The sequence below is a fragment of the Dermacentor variabilis genome, chromosome 5 (assembly GCF_050947875.1).
Source record: "Dermacentor variabilis isolate Ectoservices chromosome 5, ASM5094787v1, whole genome shotgun sequence".
In the NCBI taxonomy this organism is placed as follows: domain Eukaryota; kingdom Metazoa; phylum Arthropoda; class Arachnida; order Ixodida; family Ixodidae; genus Dermacentor; species Dermacentor variabilis.
This window is the reverse complement of record NC_134572.1, coordinates 77,702,908-77,729,589: the sequence shown is the minus strand read 5'-3', so window position 1 is coordinate 77,729,589 and position 26,682 is coordinate 77,702,908. Positions and strand designations below refer to the sequence as shown.

The 26,682-nt window shown below is 43.9% G+C and overlaps 2 protein-coding genes across 3 annotated transcripts in view; one reads left to right on the top strand and one right to left on the bottom strand.

Moving 5' to 3' along the window:
- Positions 1-26,682, top strand: part of LOC142582834 (uncharacterized) — a 57,073-nt gene that overhangs the window by 15,405 nt on the left and 14,986 nt on the right. The window lies entirely within an intron of this gene.
- Positions 16,794-25,110, bottom strand: LOC142581903 (uncharacterized). The gene is made up of 3 exons (XM_075691348.1): positions 24,807-25,110; positions 18,271-18,362; positions 16,794-17,158 (listed from the first exon to the last, which is right to left on the bottom strand). Exons 1-3 carry the CDS (start codon positions 25,108-25,110, stop codon positions 16,910-16,912), a joined length of 645 nt encoding a protein of 214 aa, XP_075547463.1. The 3' UTR covers positions 16,794-16,909.

Genomic DNA, 26,682 nt, shown 5'->3' with positions numbered 1-26,682 from the left:
TGTATTCGTAATTTTCTTACTAATCGCGAACATTTCACTGTTGTTGCTAACTTTTCTCCTGCCCTGTCTGATGTCACCTCCGGTGTACCTCAAGGCAGTGTACACGGACCTCTTCTCTTTTTAATTTACATTAACGACTTACCGAAAAATATATCCTCTTCTCTACGATTATTTGCTGATGACTGCATTGTATACCGTTCGATTAACTGTTCCGCTTACCACGCGACACTCCAAAATGATCAGTGATTGGTGTGCTACGTGGCTCATGTCGCTAAATGTGTCGAAGTGCAAAGCAGTTTCCTTTTCTCGAAAAACTGTTAACTCTCACTTTTCTGATCCTTTGGATTCTAACATAGCTCACCACACCAGATAATATAAGTACTTGGGAGTGCTCCTACTCAGGAAGTTCATGGTCGGCTAGCGCTGTCGTCCTCGCTGGTTCTCTGAAGGGCGCCACCACCGCGGATCGATCGAAGCACCTGCAGCGGGCTGAGAGAGCTTTGCAGAGCACTATCCCTGCAGACCGATCCTAACAATATGTACGGATTGTCTTTGTGAAGGAGGCACGTGAGTGGTTGAGCAAGTTGGACTAACTGGTAAGACACTGACATCTTTCATCCTTGCGTCATGCTTGCGCGAGTATGAGCGTGTATTGCTTTATCGGTTCAGTTCGAGGCTGCTGATGTCTGCGCTCTTCGTTTGTTCTTCACACTCAGGTGAAGTGGAACAGAAGTAACCGACGTTTACTTCAATTGCTCCCTGAGATCTCCTACAATGAATATGGAGCTGTGAAGAACGCCTATGAATCTGACTGGCGGAATGCGTATTTTTGGATGACCGGGGGGCCGCTTTCTTAACGGAATTTCAGAAGCACACATGGAATGCCCAGGCAGAAAAGCATCGCGCCGCTCACGCCCGGAGCAACCGCACCATCTGTATACGGTCGCCTAATGCCTTGATGACAGAAATTCATGTGATAGCGCCCCAGCAATTTGTATGATAAATATATCCGAAAATTCTTCACAAACGACCAAGAAACAAAGGAAGCTCTTTATGCTAGAATCATCGTTAATTTATTTAGATACCACTAGTGCTCTGTAAGGCGTTACATAGGAGGGCAAGGGAGGGGGAAGAAACAGCGATTACTTGATCAGTGATAAGTCAAACAATGCATTTCTTTCACACTTAACTAATCATACTAAAATATTTATTTACGTGACCCTAAGGGACCTGTAGGGCATTACGTAGGGGGAGGGGGGATTAAAACAAACAAATATCAATTGATCAGTGACAAGTCACGCAATGCGTAGCATGTTTAACCAGTTATGCAAACTTATTTACCGATCAAAAAGTTCACGGCAAGCATATTTTCATGGCCGAAATCTTCTCAGGGCCAGGAGTATTAAACAGCAGCGAACAAAGCTGCGGTTTAATATTTCTGGCCATGAAAAGACTGCGGTTTAATATTCCTGACAAATTGCTCATTCTTCGTTGCTGTCAGTTACGTGGAACTACGCGGCACATCCTGTTTGTAGGTTAAACGAGATAGCCTCTCTCCCATAGCGAGTCACTCGTGTCGTATGTCATTCATTTATTGCCTTTGACGTGAGCGCAAAGCTGTAGAACAGAGTTGAGCCAATACGGGACACATCCTACTAATAGGTGAAACGGAAAAGCCTTTCGTACCTTACGCGTCAGTCGTGCCGCGCGTCACTTATTCACTTCCTGTTAGATGAGTGTGCAACTGCAGAACTGATTTATATTGCGCGCATGAAAATAACGCTTGGGCGTTTTTGCGCTTGCATACCGAAACAAAGCCCGATGATGTCACGTCCGCTCGTAAAACTGCGGGACAAAGAGTTCATTGGAGTCCATGAACCCATCACTAAGTGTGGAACCTGTGTATTTTCCGCCTGTATGTTCAGAAATATATCAAATCCACATATGGGGCCCGCAGCCAGGGGGGCAATGCAGGACGCCCCGAGTTTCTCGCTCGCCTGAGTTAGCATGACGGCATTCAGTAAACAAGGATAGCGCGCAACGCACGAAAGCAGCAGACAAAATGAAGAAACACATTGCTACGCGCACACAGGCAAAGAAGAATACATCTTGCTGAATGACCGGGGACACTCGTTGTCAGAACGCTGGCGTGATGAAGAACGGCAGCAGCGGCGAGCGAATTCCTCTTCGTGCTGCTTCTCGTTTCAACGCGAACTAGGTGCGCTAGTACACAGCGCACACGAAGCCATCAGCTATAACCGGCCGGCTAGCCTTCGAACCCAGCGCAGACTGCCTTCACCATAGGACGCGCGCGGCCGCAGAAATTAAGCTGGGGTGTGAATATAATTGATATGGCGATAATAAACTGTCGAGATAAGGCCATGTATGTCAACGCTGTAGTGCACGCTGCGCAGGCCACTTCCTCCTTTCACACACAGAAGACTGAATAATGTTACAGCGCCAGCACAGCTTACTGTTATCAACGCAATATCAGACTACCCTGACCACCCCGACATCTATCTGCGCACTCGGCACAAGCCGCTTGCCACACCTTTCTGGGTTGCATCACAGGGGTCTCTCCTCTTTCGGACAATATCAGTCTATGCACCATCGAATGCGAACAGTGCAGACGTGGCGAGTTTTCACGCCTACCCTTTCCTTTCTTTCGATTACATTAAAAGAAAATGTTTTTGTGTAACTTACATGCAGAGGTAGTTCGCTATTCGGAACGATGAACAAACAAACGAAAGAAAGCACCTGTCGCTGGACGACGTGACTCCTTTCTCGATTGCACAAGCGGTAACGCCCAAGGCATGATAATTAACCCTAGAGTGAATCTAGATAACGCGCATGAAGGATGAATACCATTAGCTCTTCATACCATTAGCTCATTCATCTGAGGACGTCGTCAGAGCTCGAAGGGATCCTAAACTTAGCCAAACTAGGGCCATCCTGTACAGCACTCCAGGACATAACGGGTATATGAGTTTTTTTCGAGGCCAGTGTTTCACGAAAATGTGCGACATTGACTATTTGTTGATTTGTTTTACTCTTATCTGCGCAGAATGGAGGAAGCATTTATTGTGATAGCAATCATGCGGACGCTCGAGGCGCAATACCGCACCAGCGCCGTTGTCCTGCCGCGCTTGACGCGGCATACGCGGCCCGCGTGGGGAGATTTAGAACTTAGGTTAGGTTAAGTTGGGTTAGCTTAGGTTAGACGGGGAGTGGGTTTGGATGCAACAACGACCAACAAAAATCGGCACACCATCAGCACTATGCTCAATCGCCTCGGTGGCGGGCCCAAGGCAGCGTTCTGCCTTCCGTTGCTGGCATGAGCGCTGCGCCCACGCCACTCGCATTCCTACGGATCTTTGGTGTGTGTGCACTGCTCTGTGCGAAGTGGGCAGCAAAAGTCAAGCTAGCTTTATCTAACATTCCTCAGGGCGCTGGCTAACGCTGACGGTTTCCCGCCTGTCTCATTGTGTGCGCCATCGAGGTGCGACTCCTGCAACGCCACTGGCGACCCTCATCACGCCAGCATTGTGAGACGCCTGATAGCTGCCAGGGTGCTGTTTCTACACCCGGAAGCAGTGGCCTTGTATGCAGCGTCGTGCCAACATGTAGCACCGGTGCGTAGTTTGGTTAGCAGACCGGCAGAACAGTCCAAGCGCAAGGAAACCTTGCCACGGCCGCTGGATCAATACGCACAAGGCATACGTTTTGATCTTGTAGGTGAACAACGAAGTTTGCGAAGACAAGCAACACGAAACCAAAAACGGTAAAACGAAAAACGATAAGTGCGATGTTAAGAAACAGGAACACAGTGGGGCAGATTAAAGAGCAAATGGAGTAGCCGATGTTTGATTTGTAATGAAGACTTAGTGTGCAATGAAGTTGGGCAGGCGTAGAGAATGTAGCCGTTGGTCTGTTAGAGTTACAAAATGAGTGCCAAGTGAAGGGAAGCGCAGTCGAGAAAGGAAGAGAATTATGTGGTGTGATGTAATTAGGAAATTTACAAGCATATATGCGGTCGAGGGATGCAAGACAGGCGTAATAGGAGATCATTGGAGAAGCCTTCGGCCCTCTGAGGATATCGATAGGTTGATCACGATCATGACGACGACACTGATTTCGCAATCAGGGGCAGCAGTTTCAACACAAAGCCGAGGTCACTGAAGATAATTGGGCTAATCGGTGCATTTTCAACGATGAGAAAAAATATGATCAATTAAAGACAGCGGACGCGAAGAAAACGCTCTGTCCTTTTTGTGTACACTTGTCCGCTGTGTTATATTGCGTTTAATTGTGTCTCAGCCTATAAAGACAAACCGTAGATGTGACGTAGCTGAGTCGGCCTATAAGCCAGGAGCAAACAAAAGCTGCGCTCCAGATTTCGGCTGACAAAAGCAAAGCTCACTTCTTTTTTCCCTTTTAGCAAACAACGTCAACTGTCGCGTCTGACTCATCTTCCAACTTAAGCATAATCAGCCTGCACAGTTGTGACGCAATAGCGCAATTTACGAAGGATAAAAAAGGCATAAGTTATCGTGACATCCGTGCTTTTTTTGTCTGTTCGGTACACTTATTATGACACTATACTGATCATTTATTTCAATTTAACGAGTGCGCGCAGCTGCTGCTGTATACTTATTATAACACTATACTGATCCAATACTTCATTTCAACAAGGGCGCACAGCTGCCGCTATGCCACGAAGCAAGCGTTACTCTTCTGGCACTTGTACATAGGTGGCGCCACGGGCTGTATGGACGCAGGCCAAATGATCTTTTCCCGCTCGCCGCTGCTGGATGAGTTGAGACGATTGAACCTGCAGCGCTTCTTTGGCGAAGGGAACCTTGATTCTTTGAAGCGGCTCGATTAGCAGAGGTTTCCTTTTATATTGGTATATTGAAAGAACGGTGCACCTCACATAATCCTGGGCTGCGTAAGCAATGGAGTGCTTGAGTGTAGCGCTGGCAGTTAGCTAGCATAGCATTTAGTTTTGAACGCAATGGACTAGACATCAATAAACAAAATATCCCATGCAAGTTATCGTAAATGTCAATAATTTTTACAATAATCTATGCGGCATTGCTGAGCTTATTAGCAAAAAGAAATCACAGAAGTTCTGGTTTTAACGATTGCAATATGAAGACATGTAGTACGATAGTGAACTTGTGATGTAGAAAAACATTTGGGGGGGGGGGGGGTGTATACACACAGCACATTAAGCGTGCGCAATCACGAAACTGCTAAGGACATGTTCTTAAGGGTCCTTAAACGTAGGTCTTAGCCTTCTGCTGTCATATTGTATGCTGTCATATTGTAAACATCCGTGTAGAGATTATTAATAAGTGTTGACACGTAGTGTAACTGCTTTTTCTTTCTTATTAGTGCGCACTTGAGGTGCTGAAACACTTCCAGTTTAGCTAAGTATAACTTCAGCTCTTGGTTCACTTTTTGTACTGTTTGGCCATTATAATGACCTGTATATATCACAGAGTCACGTAATTGATCCACATTAAATAGATCCTGGCCACCCTGTATTCTATAATATAGAAAAACTGGCCACCCTGTATATGCAATGCCTCATGACCTCGAGCATACCGGAATCTTGGAAGAACGCTAACATAATCCTAATCCATAAGAAAGAGGACGCCAAAGACTTGAAAAATTATAGACCGATCAGCTTACTGTCAGTTGCCTACAAACTATGTACTAAGGTAATCGCAAATAGAATCAGGAACACCTTGGACTTCTGTCAATCAAAGGACCAGGCAGGATTCCGTAAAGGCTATCTCAACAATAGACCACATTTACACTATCAATCAGGTGATAGAGAAATGTGCGGAATGTAACCAACCCTTATATATAACTTTCATTGATTACGAGAAAGCGTTTTATTCTGTCGAAACCTCACCAGTCATGGATGCATTACGGAGTTATGGTGTAGACGAGCCGTATGTAAAAATACTGAAAGATATCTATAGTGGCTCCACAGCCACTGTAGCCCTCCATAAAGAAAGCAACAAATTCCCAATAAAGGAAGGCGTCAGGCAGGGAGATACAATCTCTCCAATAATATTCACAGCGTGTTTACAGGAGGTATTCAGAGACCTGGATGGGGAAGAATTGGGGATAAGAGTTAATGGCGAGTACCTTAGTAACTTGCGATTCGCTGATGATATTGCCTGGCTTTGTAACTCAGGGGACCAATTGCAATGCATGCTCACTGACCTGGAGAGGCAAAGCAGAAGAGTGGGTCTAAAAATTAATCTACAGAAAACTAAAGTAATGTTTAACAGTCTCGGAAGAGAACAACAATTTACAATAGGTAGCGAGGCACTGGAAGTGGTAAGGGAATACATCTACTTAGGGCAGGTAGTGACCGTGGATCCGGATCATGAGAAGGAAATAATCAGAAGAATAAGAATGGGCTGGGGCGCGTTCGGCAGGCATTCTCAGATCATGAACAGCAGGTTGCCATTATACCTCAAGAGAAAAGTGTATAATAGCTGTGTCTTACCAGTACTCACCTACGGGGCAGAAACCTGGAGGCTTACGAAAAGGGTTCTACTTAAATTGAGGACGACGCAACGAGCTATGGAAAGAAGAATGATGCGTGTAACGTTAAGGGATAAGAAAAGAGCAGATTGGGTGAGGGAACAAACGCGCGTTAATGACATCTTAGTTGAAATCAAGAAAAAGATATGGGGCATGAGCAGGACGTGTAATGAGGAGGGAAGATAACCGATTAGTAACCGCAGTAATTCTGAGTGCAGTAAGAACAACGGAAGTTCCAATGAAGAGCTATGTTTTATACTATTATACTCAGTAGTTAGTAGTTCACTAAACTGATCACACATTCTCAGGGTTCAGTTGCGGTTTGCCAAGGAGTTTTGAGACCACTTCGTAAATGAACCTCGAAATTTTAAACTTTCAATTTTACTTATCCGAATGCCAAGATCAAGAGTATCTAATGCTCTCAATATATCTAAAAATAGCGTGAGTGCTTGCTCATCGAGATCAATTCGTGAATAACAGTCGGAGAAGCTGTCGAGTGATGTAGTTGTGCTTTGTTCTTTATTGAATCCACGTCGGCTTTTCGCTAGCAAACTTCTTTTGTAACTTTCTTTCCCGCAGGCCTGATAATATATATTCTTCATCTTTCTGCCATTATACCAGTCGTAAAGCTCTCGTTTATTATATGCAGTAACGCTTCCTTGAATTACACAATGTTACTAACATGTGCCGAGGCCTGATACCATCCACGCTCCCTGGTCTAGTGATGGACATTGAGGTAAATATGCCACTAAGATGATTTTCAATCATTGGTGAGAGAAACACCGAATGTCAGCAAGGTGCAAGATTGGCGTTCCTATCACGAGTTCTGTTGTAAGCTGAGAAATTTCGTCAATCATACACCGAATTTAAAAAGTGCTTGTTAAACTCAGCTCATCGGCAATGCTTTATATGCTTCCTCAACTGTTAGTTTTCTCGGTTTATTCATTACTTCGCTCAGTATCACCTATGTTTTCTTTACGTTCATTTTATTTTCTGAAAGTTCCTCACTGAAGTATCGTTTCTTCGCCAATCTCAGCTTTTACTTCACCTTGTTTCAAAGCGTCTTTCGACAACACACTTAGTAGTTGACCTATGCATTTTTTACTCACTCTCTCTTCACAAAGCTGTATCATTTCCATATTTATCAATTTGTTGGCTGGGGCCCTGCAACGTAAAACTATCCCAATGCGTCGGTATCGTTTATTTAATGTATGTCAAATTTACGTAACGGCCGGTGTATAAGCATCGGGCGGTGACCCGCAGCGTTGTTTGAACTGCTCAAACGATCTCCTCATTCATAGCAATTTACGTTTGTTCGATTTCAAAGCGAGTAGCATTGTTAGCGTTGACAGGTATTTATTATCTAACTGGTTCACAAGTGGCGATGAGCACGCTTAAGTGGAGAGGGTTGCGATGGGGGCCTAGCTAGCACAATGAAAGTAGATAACCGGATGAGGAGGGTGGTGCCGAAATCTGCTATTGGTCCCCTTTCCTTTATTTAGCTTGCGGTGGCTAGTCGGAAATAGTGGCGGCGTCCAATTGAAGGGGAAAAATGCCACTAAAGCGCGTTCTCATCGAAAAAGAGTTGGCAGATCGATGTCGTACACGTGTCGAAAGGGCTCGATAACGCTAAAATACTGCATAAAGAGTATTATTATACGCTAACAAATCCGTTCTCCCCGGCAGCTCCGAGTATAGTCAGTACTAGAGTGATCGGTATACACATACATCTTCTATTCCATTGGGAACGGCACAGCCTCCGGCTGTTCCGTAAAATGTTCAGCTTTGTTCGGCATATTAATGCATTTTGGATGTGTACACCTCACTCTGACGTTTGTGTTTTCGCGATTTTTTGACGTCGCGTGACAAAAAGGCGAAATGGGAAGAGGCCGAAATTTTTTTTTTACCAGTGACGGCTAATGGTGAGAAAAGTGAATGTGTGGATACAACTTTCGTGTTTCTTGTACGTACGAGAAAAGCAAAGAATCAGAAATAATTCACATTTTGTTCGGTCTAATCATGTATAATTAGTGTGCACACGTCATATCTAATGGGCCAATTTAGCGGTTCTTCTGACGTCGCATGACAGACAGGTGAAGCGGCGGTAAGCTTTCCCCATTCGTGGTGTGCTGAGTGCAGAAATTTAATAGAAACAGTTTGGAATAGCTTTACGTTATAGTTCCCCACTAATCTGCTTTTCTTTAATACTACTTCTTGCATAGTGATCGAGCATCATATATATATATATATATATATATATATATCTTATATCATATATCATTATATCAGAAGGAGGCTTACAAGCTTGTCATAATCTTTCACGGTCCCACACTTTAGTAGGCTTTGCCAACTGTAGTTTTTTGTTAGTCCATCTACCGCAGTACTACTTATAATCTTCACTCTATCTTTATCGCGAGGCTGTTCTATATATATATGCCCTTTCTAGTTTTTTATAAACATGCTAATCGTACACAGTAGTGGTCGGCTGTTTTTTTTGTTGAAATACTCCTGGTATATTCGGCATTGCTGTTGATACAGTTATGTGGTCCATGCATGATCTCGTAAAGCTATCCCCTCGCCATTCCTCGGGAGTTTATTACTGCATCACGCTCATTAATTCGTAACCTTCATCAATATTCATCTTTACTAAAAGCTAGTTTGCATTGCTAATGGTCGACTTGCACTATTTCATGAAATATTTATTTTCCTAATTCCAGACAGCAGTAACCCTGTAGCCCTACCCGGCGAGAAACTTGGAAACTATCGAGGCCCTGAATACCAAACGGCATAGAAGAAGCCGAAAAAAAAAGATGATCACGAGGAGCCGTGTTGTATACGCGCGAGTTTTGTTGGATATTCGTTCGTGGAAGCATAAAAAATGGCATTGCGGTTTTGCACGTCGAGTATAGGAAATCACAAAAGCATTCTGACGCATTAACCATGGTAATTCCCTTATAATTGATCCCACCTTCTCCCTCTCTCAGCTTGGTTAGCTTGGTTCTCATGAAATGACGTTGCTATATGTATTGGAGGGTACTGCCTGTCTTGCCCTTTCTTATAAGTAATATCAGTTTCCTCAACGAAAGAATATTGGACTGCGTTAAATGTCAATCGTCTCCCTTCAGCTCTCTGCGAAAAGGTGTTGCGATTTCAGGCCGGAAATTGCCTGAACGCCTCACCGGCGCACGTTATTAGCATTTTTGGTTTGGCTTGGAGCTAGTTTGGTTTATTTATTTATTTATTTATTTATTTATTTATTTATTTATTTATTTATTTATTTATTTGCATTGACCTCAGGGCCCAGAAGGGCGTTACATAGGGGGTGGGTGCAATAAACAATAAGAATACATATGCAAACAATTAGTATTTAGTGCGATAAACTTAATATGTAATCAGTTGTTGCAGTCATGAAAGATGATGTATCCTAGGGCCCTATAACGTAAAACTATTCCAATATGTTTCTATTCCAATTTCCTGACGTCAGATTTGCGTAACCACCGACGCAAGCACCGCGCGGTCACTCGCAGGGTTGTCTGAACAGACCAATCAAACGCTCTCCTCGTTCATAGGAGGTCACTTTTGTTTGCTTGAAAAACAAATAACATTGCTTACACTGAGCGGCTTGTCGTATCTAATTGGCTGACAAGAGGCGAGGAGAACCCTCAAGTGGAGAGGGACTCACTGGGGCAGAGCCAGTGCACTGAAAATCGATAACCGGATGAAGAGGGTGGTGCCGACGTCTGCGATTGGTCGGCTTTCCCTTACTTAGCTTGTGGTGGCTGGTCGAAAATCGCGGCGGCATGCAACGGAAGCTTAAGAATGACGCTAAAACAGAACCTCAGCAAAGAAGAGTTGGCAGAATGAGGTAATAAACGTGCCGATAGTGCTTGGAAACGTTACACGGTCACGCAAGATGTTTCATTATGCGCAAATACACCCATGCTCTCCGGCAGGTGCGAGTAGCCAGCGTCTCAGCGATCGGCGGCAGCCATCTTTGATTCCTTTCGGAACGGGGCAGCCTGCGGCTATTCCGAAAAAAATTCAGTTTTGTTCGGCATATTAATGCATCTTTATCGCGTACACGTAACTTTGACGCGGTGAGTTTGTGTAGTTTTGTGACGTCGTGTGACAGGCAGGTGAAGGGGGTGCAGCCCGAAAACTTTTTACCAATAGCCGCGGGCTAATGGCGAAAAAGGATCGAATCTGAAATTACTGTTTACATTTTTTCTGTCAAATCATGCATAATCAGTGTGTACACATCATATCCGATGGGGATGTATTGTGGTTTTCGCGACGTCGCGTGACAGCCACGTCAAGTTGGGTGTGGTCGAAAAACGTTTTTGACCAATCGCGGAGGGCTGATAGCAGAATTGGAATAGAAAAGTTTGGAATAGTTTTACGTTATAGCGCCCCTAGATGCAGACGATGGAAGGGAGAAGGTGGTTCCACTCATTACTGGTATTTTGCAGAAAAGAAAAGAACCGAAAGGAACGACAGCTTTAAACTGATCAAAATGCGACGACATGTATGAATGTTCTGAAATAAATTCTTGTTTAAGTGAGCTATTCTGGTAAAATATTTTGTTTTAAATAAAGGCAGAGACGAGGAATATTTCTTCGAAGCTGCAAATCTGTAAGTCCGAGGGCTGATTTTATTAAGGAGACGCTAGTGGTGTGGGAATAATTTGAAAGGATGAAACGGGCTGACTTGTTCTGAACTGACTCAATGGTACCTGCTAATGTTTGTTGACCAGCGTTCCAAACTGATGACGCACGCACTAGCTTGGGTTTCATTAGTGCTTTTTAGAGCAGTGATTTGAAATCGGGTGGGGCTTTAGAAAAATGTCTGCTTATGTAGCCAAGCCACATTGTTAATGGTGTGTTCAATATGCGCATGCCACGGAAGGGTATAGTTTAGCTGGATTCCGAGATATTTATAGGAAGTCACGTGCTCATGGTGGGTTTCATTGAAAGTACAGCCGAAAGGAGTAGGTGAGTTTGAGCGACGCGGGACAGACATAATTTTGCATTTAGTGGGATTTAAAAACATTAGCCATTGTGAGCACCACTTTTAGACGTTATCTAGATCGGCCTGAAGAATGAAGTTATTATGCGGATTAGTTATTTCACGGTGTAGTACGCAATCTTTGGCAAATAGTTTAACAGAACTGTGAATTATGGCAGGTAAGTCGTTAATAAAGATTAGGAATAGTAGCGGGCCCATGACGGAGCCTTGTGAAACACCTGACTTTACTGAGCAGTGCGAGCATGCAAAATCATTGGCTGTTACAAGCGGGGCACAGTTGGTCAGGAAGCACATTCTATCCACTTCAGAATATTAGGGCCACTATGAAGAGTACTCACTTTAAGAAACAGTTAGTGATTAGACTTGATGAGACTAGATGACGAGGCCACTTTTGAGGACAGAACGCTGACCCGGTTAAGTTTTTAATTGAAGCCACATCGGAAATCTGGCTGTACAATTATGCACTTAAGTGAGTTTCGTCGTCATGCGAAGATTTCGTTATGACATCACTGTGTGCTAACTACCAGATCGAACAGCATTAAAATTTCACTGCCTGATCTTTCAGGATTGCTTTCTTGTGCTTCAAAAAATGGAAATAGAAGCAATGTACACGGTTCTCTGACGCCTGCATCGTAACCCTGGTCTCTCTTACACAAACTTGTCGCCACTGAAGTTTCGCGCCGTAAATTCACAAACCTCGGGCGTTCTTACTCTCCGCCCTAGCCCCATTATTTTCGCATAGAAGTGACGTTGATTTACGGAACCAACGAAACGAGGTGCGCGCAATTCATTGACACGGCAGCCGTGCACTATCTTTTTTTTTATTCACTTGATGCAAAGGGGTGGTATTAGTCTTGAGGAAATGAGACAGGCTGTTATAATAAATGGAGGCTGAGGCGTGCGTTCTGAATGTTTCCTTCCGCTTTTGTCACGCAGAAGGAACTAGAGGCGAACATTCTCAAAAATGATAGCGGTGTTTTTAGGTGCTCCCGAGATGCGATAATTCATGTCATTTCGCCTTTCAAGGTGTTTTCACTTCAGTTTTCATTTTCGCTCTCTCTCTCAATCTCCCTGGCCTGCCCGTACAGCTAGATAAGCGGAGAGTGTATTTTTCGTGCGCATACAGTACATTTTTTCTCCTGCTACGAAAGAAGATGGATGTTTGCGATGCACATAAATGATGATAGCAGATTAAGCCAATGGCGTATACGCAGTACTGCATATTCTCCCCTAAGTAAGGTAGAACTTTCAACAAAACCCAATAACTATAAAATAGTTCCGGCAGACAAACTCATAAAAAGGAAAAAAATCACTGCAATATTCAAGGCCTTTCCAGACCATCAACCACGTCAGCAGCATAGGCACAGGGCGGAGATGGAATTCTTCTGAAAAACCTAGGATTTCCTTACTAATATTGCGACAGCAATTATATGAGCACTCCAGGCGCATTTTCGCCGACGCCATCGCCGTGGTGTTACGTATAAAGACTAAGGCGATAAAACCGTCGCCGTACGTCGCATGCTGTACGTGCTAGTGAAAGTACGCGAGGGAAGCCCACGATCGCGGCTCAATCTGGTGCGCGCGAAGGAAGAAAGCGGAGAGGAGGCGCGCCGTCTGCCGTCGCGCGAAAGGCCGTAGGGATACGGGAGGGAGGCATGGAGGGGGCGGAGCTGTGCTCCGGCAGCAACTGCGCTTTTCGTGACCGGGCGCAAGGGGAGCTGACGATCGTTGCCCAATCTCGCGCACGATATTTGGAGGATAGCGGGGAGGCAGCGCGGGAGGGAGGGGAGGGGGAGCGGCTTCGACTCCGCCAACAAGTGTGCACGTTGCGCGGCCGCACGGGTTCGCGCGCGCCGTATCTTGAAAGAGGTCAGCAGACGGCTCATGCCTGAATAGCCGCAGGCTGCCCCGTTCCGAAAAGAACAAAACATTTCTTGTTAGTGTATTACTTCCTCGTTTCAGTAACCGAACACTTCAAGATAACTGGGATTTATTCGAAAACAAGCTAATAACACTGGTTAGTCAACATGTTCCGTTAATAAAAATAATAAATGATAAACGCAACCCGTGGTTCACTAAGTCACTAAACAAGCTGAGAAATAAAAAGAAACGATTGTACGCGGCCGAAAAACGCGCGTTCACTCCAATATCTTGGAAAGAATACATCGACTTCATGAAAAGCTACTGCTCTAGAGTACGCGCTGCCCGAGATAAGTACTTTTCGCACGATTTGCCATCCTTGCTCACAACAAGCACAAAAAAATTTTGGGAGTCAGTGTGTCCGGAGCGACAGGACAACAACATCATTTTGCATGATACGACCACATTCCCATTCCAGACCATGACTGTCCAAACGCGTTCAATTCATTCTTTTCATCAGTATACACCATAGAAGACGACTCAAACGTGCCTGTGCTAGCTGATCTTGACTACCCTTTTTTACAGCACATCGACATTACTGTCGACGGCATCTCATCCATTAGAAATAATCTGAAAGTGTCCACATCAGCAGGCGTTGACGACATAAACTCAAAGATACTGAAAAACACGATATCAGTCTCGAGTAAAATATTATCTCATATATTCCGACAATCGCTATCGACAGGTACGCTTCCCCAAGACTGGAAAATCGCGAAGGTCATTCCCATCTCTAAATATGGCAACAGAAATTCACCACTAAACTACAGACCCCTTTCACTTACTTCCATCTGCTGTAAGATGCTAGGGTATATAATCACCTCCCATATTTACCATACTTTAGAGAATAATAACTTTTTCTTCACCAACCAACATGGATTTAGGAAGGGTTTATCGTGCGACACGAAACTAGTTGAGTTCACGACTGAATTACATTTTAATCTGGACAAAAACCTGCAAACTGGCTGCATGTTTTTAGATTTTCCAAAAGCCTTTGATCGCGTAGCTCACTGCCGACTAATTTCTAAACTGTCTTCGTTGTCCTTAGATTCACTAACGCTATCTTGGATTCGGAACTTTCTTACCAATTGGCAGCAGTTCACCGTGGTTAATAATTTTTCCTTCCCGCTCTCTTACGTTTCCTCTGGTGTGCCACAGGGTAGTGTCCTCGGTCCACTACTTTTCCTGATATATATTAACGACTTACCGAATAACATTTCTTCTCATGTGCGGATCTTTGCTGACGATTGTATAGCTTACCGAGAAATTTCTAGTACTGCTGACCACGTAAAAATTCGAAATGATCTTGACCTTATTAGCAGTTGGTGTAGCACCTGGCTAATGTCGCTTAATCCAGCTAAATGTAATGTCTTTCACTCGCAAATATTTCTTTTCCGACTTCTCATACTATATCATTAACAATCCTGTGTCTGTAGTTACTTCTTTCAAATACCTAGGCGTAACCCTGACAACAAACCTTTCCTGGACTACACATATAAACAACATCTGCGGAAATGCCCCCCGAACCTTGCCGCCAGAACCTCCGTGAAACGCCGACTCATGTCCGCAAATTAGCCTATCTTACATTTGTTCACCCTAAACTTGAATTTGCTTCTTCCATATGGTCCCTTCATTACATTTATTTAACCGTTATGCTAGAATTAGTTCAGAATAGAGCCGCTCGATTAATTTCACAAAATTACAACTGGAACGAAAGTATCACGCAAATTAAAATCAATCTATCAATTCCTTCTTTGAACACTAGTCGTGATGTAGCACTTATATTGCTGTTTCACAAATACCGAGGCCATCGCCAATAGCTCTGCAAGTTTCTCCATTCACCTCACGAAGATTGCATAATCATCTTTCTTTCACGCGCATCTACGGAAAAACATACGCTTTTAGCTCATCTGCGCTTCCACGTGTCATCCGCTTGTGGAACGACCTTCCCGATATCCTGGTAGCTGAAGCTAACAAAGAATTCCGTCACGACATAAACATTCATCTCTTACTTAAAAAAAAAAAAAAACTTCTTATATGCTTTTTTTTCTTTTTATCTTAGAATTTTAGAGTTTGTGTAAACTTGACTCTTCGTTCTATTATTATTAACAAAGCTTGTATAATTGTATAATTTCGTATAATTCTTTGCTCTTTATACTGTGTAAATTTTTCCCCCTTACCCAATGCCCACTCTTCGGGCCTGTAAGATATTTTGAATAAATAAAAAAAGACGGCTACCGTCGATCACTCAGGCACTGGCTACTCGCGCCTGCCGGAGAGCATGAGCTTATTTACGTATAATAAAGCTTTCTTCGTGGCCGCGTAACATTTTCGAGCACTTACGGCACGTTTACGACCTCGTTCTACCAACTCTTCTTTGCTGAGGATCCGTTTTAGTGCCGTTCATAAACTTCCGTTGCATTGCATGCCACCGCGATTTGCGACCAGAAACCGCAAGCTAAGTAAGAGAAAGCGGACCAATCGCAGGCGCTGGCACCATCCTATTCATGCGGTTATCGATTTTCAGTGCACTGTCTCGGCCCCATGAAATCCCTTCCCACTTGAGTGTGATCCTCGCCTTTTGTCAGCCAATCAGATAAGACAAGCGGCTCAGTGTAGGCAATGTTATTCGTTTTTCAAGCAAACAAAAGTGACTTCCTATGATCGAGGAGTGCGTTTGATTGGCCTGTTCAGACAACCCTGAGGGTGATCGCCCGATGCGTGCGTCGGAGTTTACACAAATCTGACGTCAGGAGATTGGAATAAGAACATATTGGAATAGTTTTACGTTATATAGGCCCCCTTGTCTGCGCAACTCGAAGAATCGAGCAGTTGCTCTTATATTGCCGGTGAATTTAGACGCATTCGCACAATTTATTAATTTGAGTAAACATAGACACTGAACTGCATAACAGTAAAACAACTTGGAGCTTGCACGTAATGAGATTGATGTTGACTGGAAATTCGCGAAAACCACTGACGGTGCGCCTCTTTTTATTATAGTACACAGATATGATCCAAGCACTTTGTTCGCTCAGGGCATCCGTCAAAAAGGTTCAAGCGGTCACGCGGGAATTCTTTGGCTATAATGTTCCATTTATGTATCGTCGCATATGTTGCCATCGCGTCACCGTTGCACATAGCTGGTCGAGCCCACACATAATTGCAGGAGTATTGCACAAAGTTGTAGGAGTCGTGGGAAGTGGTAGGGGAGTAAGTGGTGTCGTAGAAAACAAGGTTAAAGCCGTAAGAGCCGCTGAACTTAACAAGAAAAGCACAGAGTGTCGAGCTAAGTGTCGTTGTGCCTGGGCCGCGAAATTTTATTTCCTTTCGATAAGCTCTGTACTTTGTGAGAGTGTCCTTGAGGAAAAAAAAAAGAAAGAAATCCGCGTCTTGCTGCTCAGGCCGACGTGTCCGGCTTGTCGGGAGGCTTCGGCACGTTTTTGGGCTTGTGCCGATCGGCGATGCTGCGGATGGCATGCGTGCTGAGTGTGTCGCGCCTCCGACGACGGGGGCCGCTAGAGTGGCGCTGGCGGCGGCGGTCGAACCTCGTCTGCGCGGGCGACGACGACGACGAAGTGACCGCACTTCCCGGCTCGTCCACGTCCACTCTTTCTAGCGATGATCCCTGGCTTCTCAGTTCCAGGTTCTGTAAGGTGCGTTAGAAGCAAATCAACAATGACGTAATAATAATAATAATAATAATAATAATAATAATAATAATAATAATAATAATAATAATAATAATAATAATAATAATAATAATAATAATAATAATAATAATAATAATGAGAACGGTAGATAAATTATTGATTGATTTATACTTTCCTGAGGCCTTTCAATTATTGCTTCATCATGTACATACTACAACAGCATGTCGTTACATGTATAACCAGGCATACATAGAAAACGCCTGCTTGTGCAGCCATCAATAAAAATTTTCAAGTCACTGCACACGTGAGTAGTTTTGTTGCGATAGCAATTATATAGACACTCCTGGCGGATTATCGCCGTCGCCGTTGACGTGGGCGTCGGCGTTGGTGTGGTAGTCTACACGGATTCTTTGCTATGTCAGATAGATGATATATTATTGACACACCAGTTTCATCAAAGTCGACTCTAGGTTTCATGATCTCGACTGATTTATTCATCAGAATTTAGGCAATTGCAGAGCTAAATAACAGTCATAAAACATTTCATTCGTATAAGTGTACGTCTTTTGTCCCAAAACAAACATGCAGTCTTTATTCCAATTTTAGAGACCTGTTTTCTTCTTTGCAACGTTATGCACGGCGAAAAAAAAAATTTTTAACCGTACTGTTCGGCCGAAGACTTCGGTTGCCGCACATACGTGTTGTACTACAGATGCTAATTTCAATATTGGAATCAAATATCATCGGGTTATCTTTTACAGCACATAAAAAATACTAAAATGCTCAAATTTTGCGCTGTTACCGCGCGTGCAAGTGCCTTCGAGTCTATAAAGGATGGTGTATATACTGTATCTTTGCTTTGGCGCCTAATACTGGCGTTTACTCGACGCAATGCGCTTTGGAAGCTATACGGCGATGCAAGCAGCACTCGCTGATCTGGCTAAATGTAGCAGGAATGGTACATAGATGATAATACTCGAAGGCCAGTATGCTTCAAATTAAGGCACACACTGCAATTTTCGAAGAAGTAGGAGGAAGCTAACGCTCTAACAGAAGAAGCAGTCAACACGTTATAAAAGCATGATCTTAACCTTTAATCTCCACGGACCTCTCTCGATAATCCTGGAGCCATGACAGTCCGGGTCATGTATCGGTCTTCGTCCGAATAGTAAGCCTCCAGGCCCATGTTCTGGAACAGGTCTGTGCACGAGACAATAAACAGAGTCTGATAAGCGGATATTATAAAGCGACATTTGAAACTTGCTTTGAGGTGCGCGGGATTTTAGAGCACTAACGCCATGCTTCAAAAGTGACGCTTCCCTCGGGAACCACGTTGAACAATCCATTCAAACACAACGAGTGCCACTGTTTGCTCGACCCGATTCGACTTTGAACGGATGGGCCGTCAGCCGACCAGCGTTAAGTCATCGCTGCAAGCATCTCGGGCATTTACTCCTAGTTAGTGCAAGGAGAATGAAAACGACAATAGAGACACCCACAAGAAAGCGGTGACGTTTAGCGTTGTGATGCCATGCCGTGTTTGAAAAAAAAAAAAAGAACAGCCATCCCTAGATGTTCAGATGTTTAGATGTTGTCTTGTTCATGAATGGCGGAAGTATACTAAACTGCAGAAAGTAGTACCAAAGTGAAGCCAGTGTAATGGAACATTTCATAATAAGCGTTCAAATAACGTAAGTGTGGGCACACGGATACAAAGCATTATGAAGTAACGAACACTGAAATAAAAATGACAACTGCTAGCCGACGGCCCCAGTTTCACAAGACAACTGCAATGTCATTTTATATATACTGTACATGAGAAAGCGTATAAAGAAACTGAAAGATAAAAGAAATAGGAAACAAAAGAAAAAGTTAGTGAGTTCCACTTCGTGAACGCGGGTGACGCACAAGCGTATGGATGCTATAGCGCACACGAAGCTATCGGCCTTCGGTGCCCCTAGACGCCTATATAGACTGTCCGCATCGCAGATCACTTTCAAGATAGGGTTCGCACGGCCGCGCCGTACGCAGCAGCCGCCGTAGTAGAATGCCCCACTTACGCGTGCGCGTAAAAAGAATTGCGCAGCAACCATCGATGATGTTAGTCTGTGCAAGTGTATTGCCGAACGCTTCTAGAAAGCTATTCGGTTTATTAAAGGAATGATGCACTTGAAGGCGTACATTCGCTGCAGTGAGAATATTTAGGTGAAATTTGTTGGTTTATCGTTTATTTCCATGTTAACCGGAACATCCGTAGCGGTAGTATAGGTATTCATACACATAAGCTGATTCGCCATATGTGTGCTATGTTTAGTGGCGCGAGCGCCGGCTGCTATAGTCCTCTGTCGCAGCTGCCACACAGGGAGGGGGCAGTAGGAGAAGGGGAGGGCTGTCCTTGATCGCTTCGCCACAGCATCTAAACCTTCAGACGCATTAAAGCTCTCGCGCTACAGCACATGAGTTTCAATGAACTATAATAGCTGGCGTTCAGCCGTGAATGCACCCCTAAAATAGTTTGCACGAGAGCACGAAACCACTAGACCACGTGCGCTTTGCATCGGTGCCCTCAAATTAGCGGTGAAAGTCTACTCGCGCGACTGCCACCGACCACCACGAAAACGGGAGAACGCCCTATAGCTATTCATGTTAAAGAGCAAAAAAAAAAAAATTATGGGGTTTTACGTGCCAAAGCCTCTTTCTGATTATGACGCACGCCGTAGTGGGGCACTCCGGAAATTTCGACCACCTGGGGTTCTTTAACGTGCACTAAAATCCAAGTGCACGGGTGTTCTCGCCTGCATCGAAATGCGGCCGCCGTGGCCGGGATTCGATCCCGCGACCTCGTGCTTAGCAGCCCAATACCATAGCCACTAATCAACCACGGCGAGTAAAGAGTAAAGTGTTGCAGCAGTACTGCGAAAGAGCGCGGAAGCTCCTGCGCGTAACGGAAACAGCGCGTCCTCAAGAGGCGTAACAGAGTGTTCAATGACGTCTGTGCCTGAATAAGCGTCCCACAGTTCCTTTTTTCTTCCGACAAGGGGACTCGCCTTTCCTAACCCTCTGCTTCAGGTTGCATAAGCTGACGCAAATACGACATGTGCAAATATGGGTGCTTCTAAAGTTCACCGACGAACCATGATACCTACATTGTCAAAATTTTTTGGAACAGTGCCGGCCGGATCTCGTTGCTCGTAATGAAGAATCGAAGACTCCACTTTCCTGTGTGAATCCACCATACTCGCCGAGGTAGCAGGTGCAGCAACTTGCAGGATCATCTATACCCTTACGCATTTTGGAATGAATTCTAAACGTGTTGATAAATCCTCATGGGCGTGCATACTTTCATATAATTTTATTGGAACCAGCCCTATTTGCAATTTATAATCGTATTACATGGCATAAAATGACGCTTGGAACCGACGTTATACGTCCGTATTCACCATGGTAGACTAGTGGCTATGCCGTAGCGCTGCTGAGATGAAAGTCGCGGGTTCGATCCTGGTAGAAGCAGGCCGCATTACGATAGAGGCGAAATGCAAAAAAGCGTCTTTGCCATATATTGGGTGCACTTTAATGGAACCTGGGCGGTCGAAGTTAATTCGGAGCCCCCTACTACGGCGTGCCTCATAATTGGATCGTGGTTTAGACCCGTAAAACACAAAAAATCAGTTATATGTCCGTTGCCGTAAATGTTGTTCTCCTTAATACTAACTTTAGCATTGGTAAAAATACACAAAGACAAGCAAGTTCATGCGGATGTTACCAATATTTAAGGTAAATAAATAGCGCCAGTTACATTAGAATTACGAAAATGTGCACCATTATAAGTTATTTTTCTATATACACTCAGTCATGTCCCGCATACGGTATATATAAGGGGAAAATTGTTGCGAACATTTTCGACTTACTTAAGTGGAACGGTGTTTCAAGTAAAATCGCGCAATATATTTTCACGCAGTAGTGACGGTGAAGAAGGCAGCAAAACTGCGAACGACGAAACTAGCGCTTTATTGGGTGAACCTGCGCCCTCAAAAACAGGCTTCGCTAAATGAACTACGATCGCGACGAACACAGTCGACGATCGTCGAGAATCTGATCAGCGGATCAAGTGCGTCGGCTTTTTACATGAGTGATCAAAGGTTCAGAGTAATCGATGGTGCCCGCGTGTCTTTCAGAAAGTACTACACAATTCGCATGGCGCTTACATGCAATCAGATCACAGAAGGTTCGGGGACAACAACGGATAGAACCATCGTTAACATTTGAGAAACTTCCGATACAGGCAGGCGCATCCTGCACTGAGCGATACCATTTGTTGGACGGTGAAACGCGGTCGCCCGATAAACAAGTACACATGTCAATATGTAACGACATTCAAAATATGAGATTTTTTTTTACTCTTTATATAGTCATGATGAATATGGGTGAAGTTGTGTTCCAGTGAAATAGGCCCCTCTTTAAGTACTTGGGACGGTGTACCGCATACTTTAACTCCAGGTAGAGGCGTGCGAAAGAATGTTACGGATAATATATTCTGTTTTCTACCTAGCAGGCAGCGCTGCGATAGCTACGCAAGTAGTTCCGACATGAAAGTCTCCCTCCGCGCATTTTGCAGTGCAGTTGTTCTTGATCCACAACGTTTTCTACGAAACTTCCTATATTACAACTGCAACTGGTGGACGCAAGGCTACGTCGAATCACATATTACTAGGGCACATTTGTACTTATAGTAGGCGACGCACTATTTTTTGGGTATGAGAGCATATGATGCGCTGTGGCTACTGGTCGCAGAAACATGTTACTCCGCTCGTATGCTGGTAGATAAGTTTCGCTTTCCGAGACTTTTCATTGTCCTGTCCCACAATGTAAAAGTGCGACTCTTAATTCTTTCATCGAATAACATCACTCATACCTAATGCCTATCATTCATGTGTCACGCAATACTTTTTGGTAGCGGACGCGAACAGGGAGAGAAGTGTCTCTAGTCTTCGAAGTGTTCCCGCCTGCTTATGAAACGGGGCATGTCTGTACAAGTATGTGGGACACTGTTCCGGATAATAGTGGCTATTTCACTTGAACACAGTTCAAATATTGATTGTTATGTGCATTTAAAATGTAAAAAAAAATCTCATAAATGCAAGGCTGTTACACATATTCTGCAATTTTATGTGGAATACCGTTGCAATAATATAAGTAGAAAAAATATATATTTTAAATTTCTCGTATAGCTGGAACCTATGTGGCACAAAATTAATACGACCTGTAAACCTGGTATGACCTTATGATGATCTTGTGATTGATGTTGTGACGCTACTGTAGAGACACCGCCTTACTTAACCCTAATACGTCTTACGCGCCTTTTTGCATCCCTTGGGGAGAATGTTGAAGTTTCTGGATGGTTTTCTTGAATATGCTAGCTTAATGCTCATTCGAAAACATTCTATGTTGGCTGATTACAGCCTGCGTTTGTGAAAAGTACGCCAATGTAAATGTGTCTTCATCTTTCGGATTAAATTTGATGTGGTTTTACCTGTGAAATTGTGTCGGCAGCTGATGTAGGCTACCTTCGATGTTTATTAGAAAGTTTAGAAACAGTCATTGCGCCCTGTTTTCATTACGACCAATGCTCCACACGGGGTGATAATTTTTTAAGTTTTATAGAATTTTACAAATCGCCTGCGGCCGATAGCATAATTCTTGTCCATGAGCTGGATTATTCGAAAAGGCAGACATTACTGGTAGGAGAAATCGAAGCTCTTATTCGACTATTTAATAAAAATTCACTAAATTACTTCTTAATGAATTATCTCATGGCGCCTATTGCAATTTACAAATTTTATCCGGTGAGCTTGCAAGACGCATCCGCTTGAAATGAATTCCCAGATGTTACTTCCCAAATTGCGGGCCGAAATACATGGGCGTTGCAGTTACGCTTGTGTTTCAATGTGTGAAAGAGCGCTTTGTAAAAAGTTAAGTAGAACAACAATATTTTTACGGCGAGTTTGATTGCGCATATCTATACAAACTGGGATGTCATTCTGGAAATTCATTCAAAGGGGATACGCTTCGCAAGCTCAGCGGCTACAATTAGTAAATTGCAATATGAGCCGTTACGCAACTAATTAGGAAGTAAATTAGCAGATTTTTGTTAAGCAGCTGCATTTCTGTTTCGATTTCTCGGGCTAGAAAAGTCCGCCTCTTCCAGTAATCCATCTCACGGAAAAGAATTATGCTACCAGCCACAGGTAATCTTGGAAAATTACGTAAAACTTAAAGAAGAACGATAACGCTATGCAACCAGGAAAGAGTCTGGCGTATGTTTCTGCGCCTTTCATTTTGCGCTCCTTTTATTCCCAATTGTTGTTATTCTTCTATTGTAATTCATGTATCTACAAGACGAAGACCCACTCAAGCGATCTCAACTTATTCCTGTCCTACTGATGCCGACTGCATCTTACGCTTGCAAATTTCTTAACCTTGTAATACTTAACCCTCTGTCATGCTCGATTAAGCTAACATTGCCTCCGCACCCGTTTTGTTGCTCAAAAAGGCCGCGGGTTATCTACACAACGCATTGCATGACTTGCGCAATCGATCCCTCTTAATTCCAACTAAAGTATGAGTCACCTACGTTTCTAATCGATACTTTCTAATTCATGCTTACGTCTTTCTATCCTTCAACACTACGTCTATAATTTTTCGTTGCATCGCTTCTTGTCCGATACTTAATTGTCATTCAAGCTTTAGTTTACCAGTTGCGACTCCGCAGTGGAATACATTAGCTCTTTAGGACATCGGCAATCTGCCGTCCATGACTAAGCCGCCTAATACTAATTGTTTGCAAATGTTTTCATCCTGTTCATTTTTTTTTGTTAGTGGAGCCTACATGTTTCAAGCACCTGCAAAATAAGTGGCTGCTAACGCTACCCAGCATTTCTCCGTCTGTGCATTCACTCTAACTGTAATGCTCAGTAACAATTATGGGCATTAACTCCCGTTCGCGCTCACGTCTGCTAATAATCACCGCCCCTTACTCGCATGTAGACTCGCATCCTGCGAGCGGAAGGCAAAAACGCTCGCGTACCATGCTAAGTGTGCATGTTAAACAGCCATAGGTGGTCAAAGTAATCAGGAAACCGCCATCAAGACGGCGTTCCTGATAATCTACTGTGCAGTTTCTGGACGTGAAACCGTGCAACGCGAACTCGCGTTCGTTCACGCAATGAAGCCCAAAGTCATTCACACTCACGGAGGCTCCCACACATCCATTGACGGCCATGCTCGCGTGCACTCACGTTTTTGGGGATCTTAAAAACAGGGCGAAATGGTGGGAGACCTTACAGAGAACGACGTAGACAAAGCGCGGTGTCTGGGTCTTTCTTGTTCTCATCTCCCGTCGTTTTGAATTGCTTTAAAATCCCGAAGTATGTCGTACCAACTGGCTTAAGCACCCACTTTAATACTCACGTTCCCACATCCTCACTTTCATTGTCACGTATATCGCCACCCTACGCGCACACTCACCCCCTTTCAAACGTCCGCCCACACCCGCCGTCACTCAAACTCACACTAAAGTTAATCGTGAGTAAATAAGAGCAAGCGCGCTCCCAACAGGTGTACGGTAAAAAAAGTGTCACGACTGACCGTCGGCGCCTTGGGCGAATCCTATCAGGAACACCGTGAACACGATGGCCACGACCAAGGGAGTGAGCAGGTCGCGGTCCGCGGCATCTAGCGGCGGCAGGGTGCCCCGTTCCGGGGCGGCGCCCTGCACGGTGCCCAGGCGCAGCCAGGGCGCCGCCCGGCGCATGAAGTCCGATGATGGCCGCCGCCGCCGACGCCGGATGAGTCCGCCTCCATCGGTTTGGCCGCGATCAGAGCCACGCCAGCAGGCGCCGGTGCCTTCCTCGTCGTCTTCTACGGCTCGCAGAGCGTCGGCTATCGGCATGCTGAGGCGTGCACATTGATGATGATGATGATGATGAAGCCTCAATTAATGGCACAAACCCACTATGGGGTATAGGCCACGAATCGGGTGGTGATATGATTGAAAAATAAAATTATTTAGTTAATAAATAAATAACATAAAACGGGGAAATAAATGAATAACCCAAGATGAAAAATAAACTGTTAATGCATGAGATAAAGTAGTGATCAATACGATAGTCAGCCTTTCTTGATAGGAATACTAACAAAAACTTGTTACTGTAATACATAAAGTAAAGGATATACTTAAACGTGAGCAAGTTAAATTTAGAATAATAATAATAATAATAATAATAATAATAATAATAATAATAATAATAATAATAATAATAATAATAATAATAATAATAATAATAATACTTTAACTGTGAAATGTGCCTTACTTTTTGAATTTTCTAAGTTGAAGTAGAAGTAAATGAATTGTAGAAACTACGAAATATTAATAAGGTACACTTTTTGTGTCGCATAGGAAATTATAAATGGCTAGGCAAATGCTCCTCTGTCTGTATCCTAATACTGTTGTTCCAAGGGAGAGTATAGCAGTACTGCTTAAAAGTAATCCTAGATATTGAAGCGAAATCTTGAGACATTGTTTTCCATGAGTAGAAAACCGCCGACACGATAACAAAAAATGATGTATGGATTCTGGCTCATTGCAGAGGCAGCATAAAGGGGACGCCGCCAGACCACATCTGTGCAAGTAAAAATTAAATGTTGGAATACTGCAACGGGGGCCAGCCTTGTAAATGAAACTTCAAATTGCCGGTTAAGACACCATTGTCGATTCCAAGAATAATTTAGGTGCATAAAATCTGTACATTTTGTTAATGACAGGGCTTTTTTGTCTTCGGTCCAAGAAAACTGCCTATATCTGGCTGCAATGATGTGCGCAGTAGCCGGCAGCACAGATATCACCGGACTTATTAAAGAAGCTCGTGCTAAAGAATCGGCAATTTTATTAATATGAATGTCCCGGTGGCCTGGGACCCATACTAAATGAACTAAACGTAAGTGAGGCGGAGCTATATGTGTAAACATGTTCAATGCTGTCGATTTTGTAGACGCATTACGTGTGCTGCATACATATAGAAAATCTGTGACGATAGTAACTTTTGTAGTACGAAGGGGTAATTTCTGCAAGGCAAAAACTATTGCCAGAAGTGCGGCCTGAAAATTGGCCGAATGTGGCGTCCCCGCGCCTCTTTCTCATCCTGGAAAATCTCATTGTTTTCCAATTCACTGTTACGCGGTAGATATGGAAACATAAAGCATAGGCGCAAATGAATAAAACATTAAGGGAAGGGCCGGGAACTGACGGCTGCCTCCTCAAGAAAGAGAGGGCCGAACAAATATGGGAGGAAGAACAGCAGGCGAACATTTCCTAAAAACACTTTCTAGAAGTACCGCATCGACGACTTGGATTGAAGTCTTTCATGCCTGACATAATCTCTATGGACGCCTCCATGATTGTTACACAGCACTGTAGGATGCTTGTTCAGCCGTGGAGGAGTCTCTGCTTATTAAAGGATATCCT

Bases quoted from the DNA above. Each gene is read 5' to 3' on its own strand.
- LOC142581903 (XM_075691348.1), bottom strand. From the start codon at position 25,110: ATGCCGATAGCCGACGCTCTGCGAGCCGTAGAAGACGACGAGGAAGGC. The intron at 18,363-24,806 runs GTCAGTCGTGAC...TCTCGTGCACAG, and splicing joins ATTCGCCCAAGGCGCCGACG to ACCTGTTCCAGAACATGGGC. The intron at 17,159-18,270 runs GTCCGTGGAGAT...CGCACCTTACAG, and splicing joins CTCCAGGATTATCGAGAGAG to AACCTGGAACTGAGAAGCCA.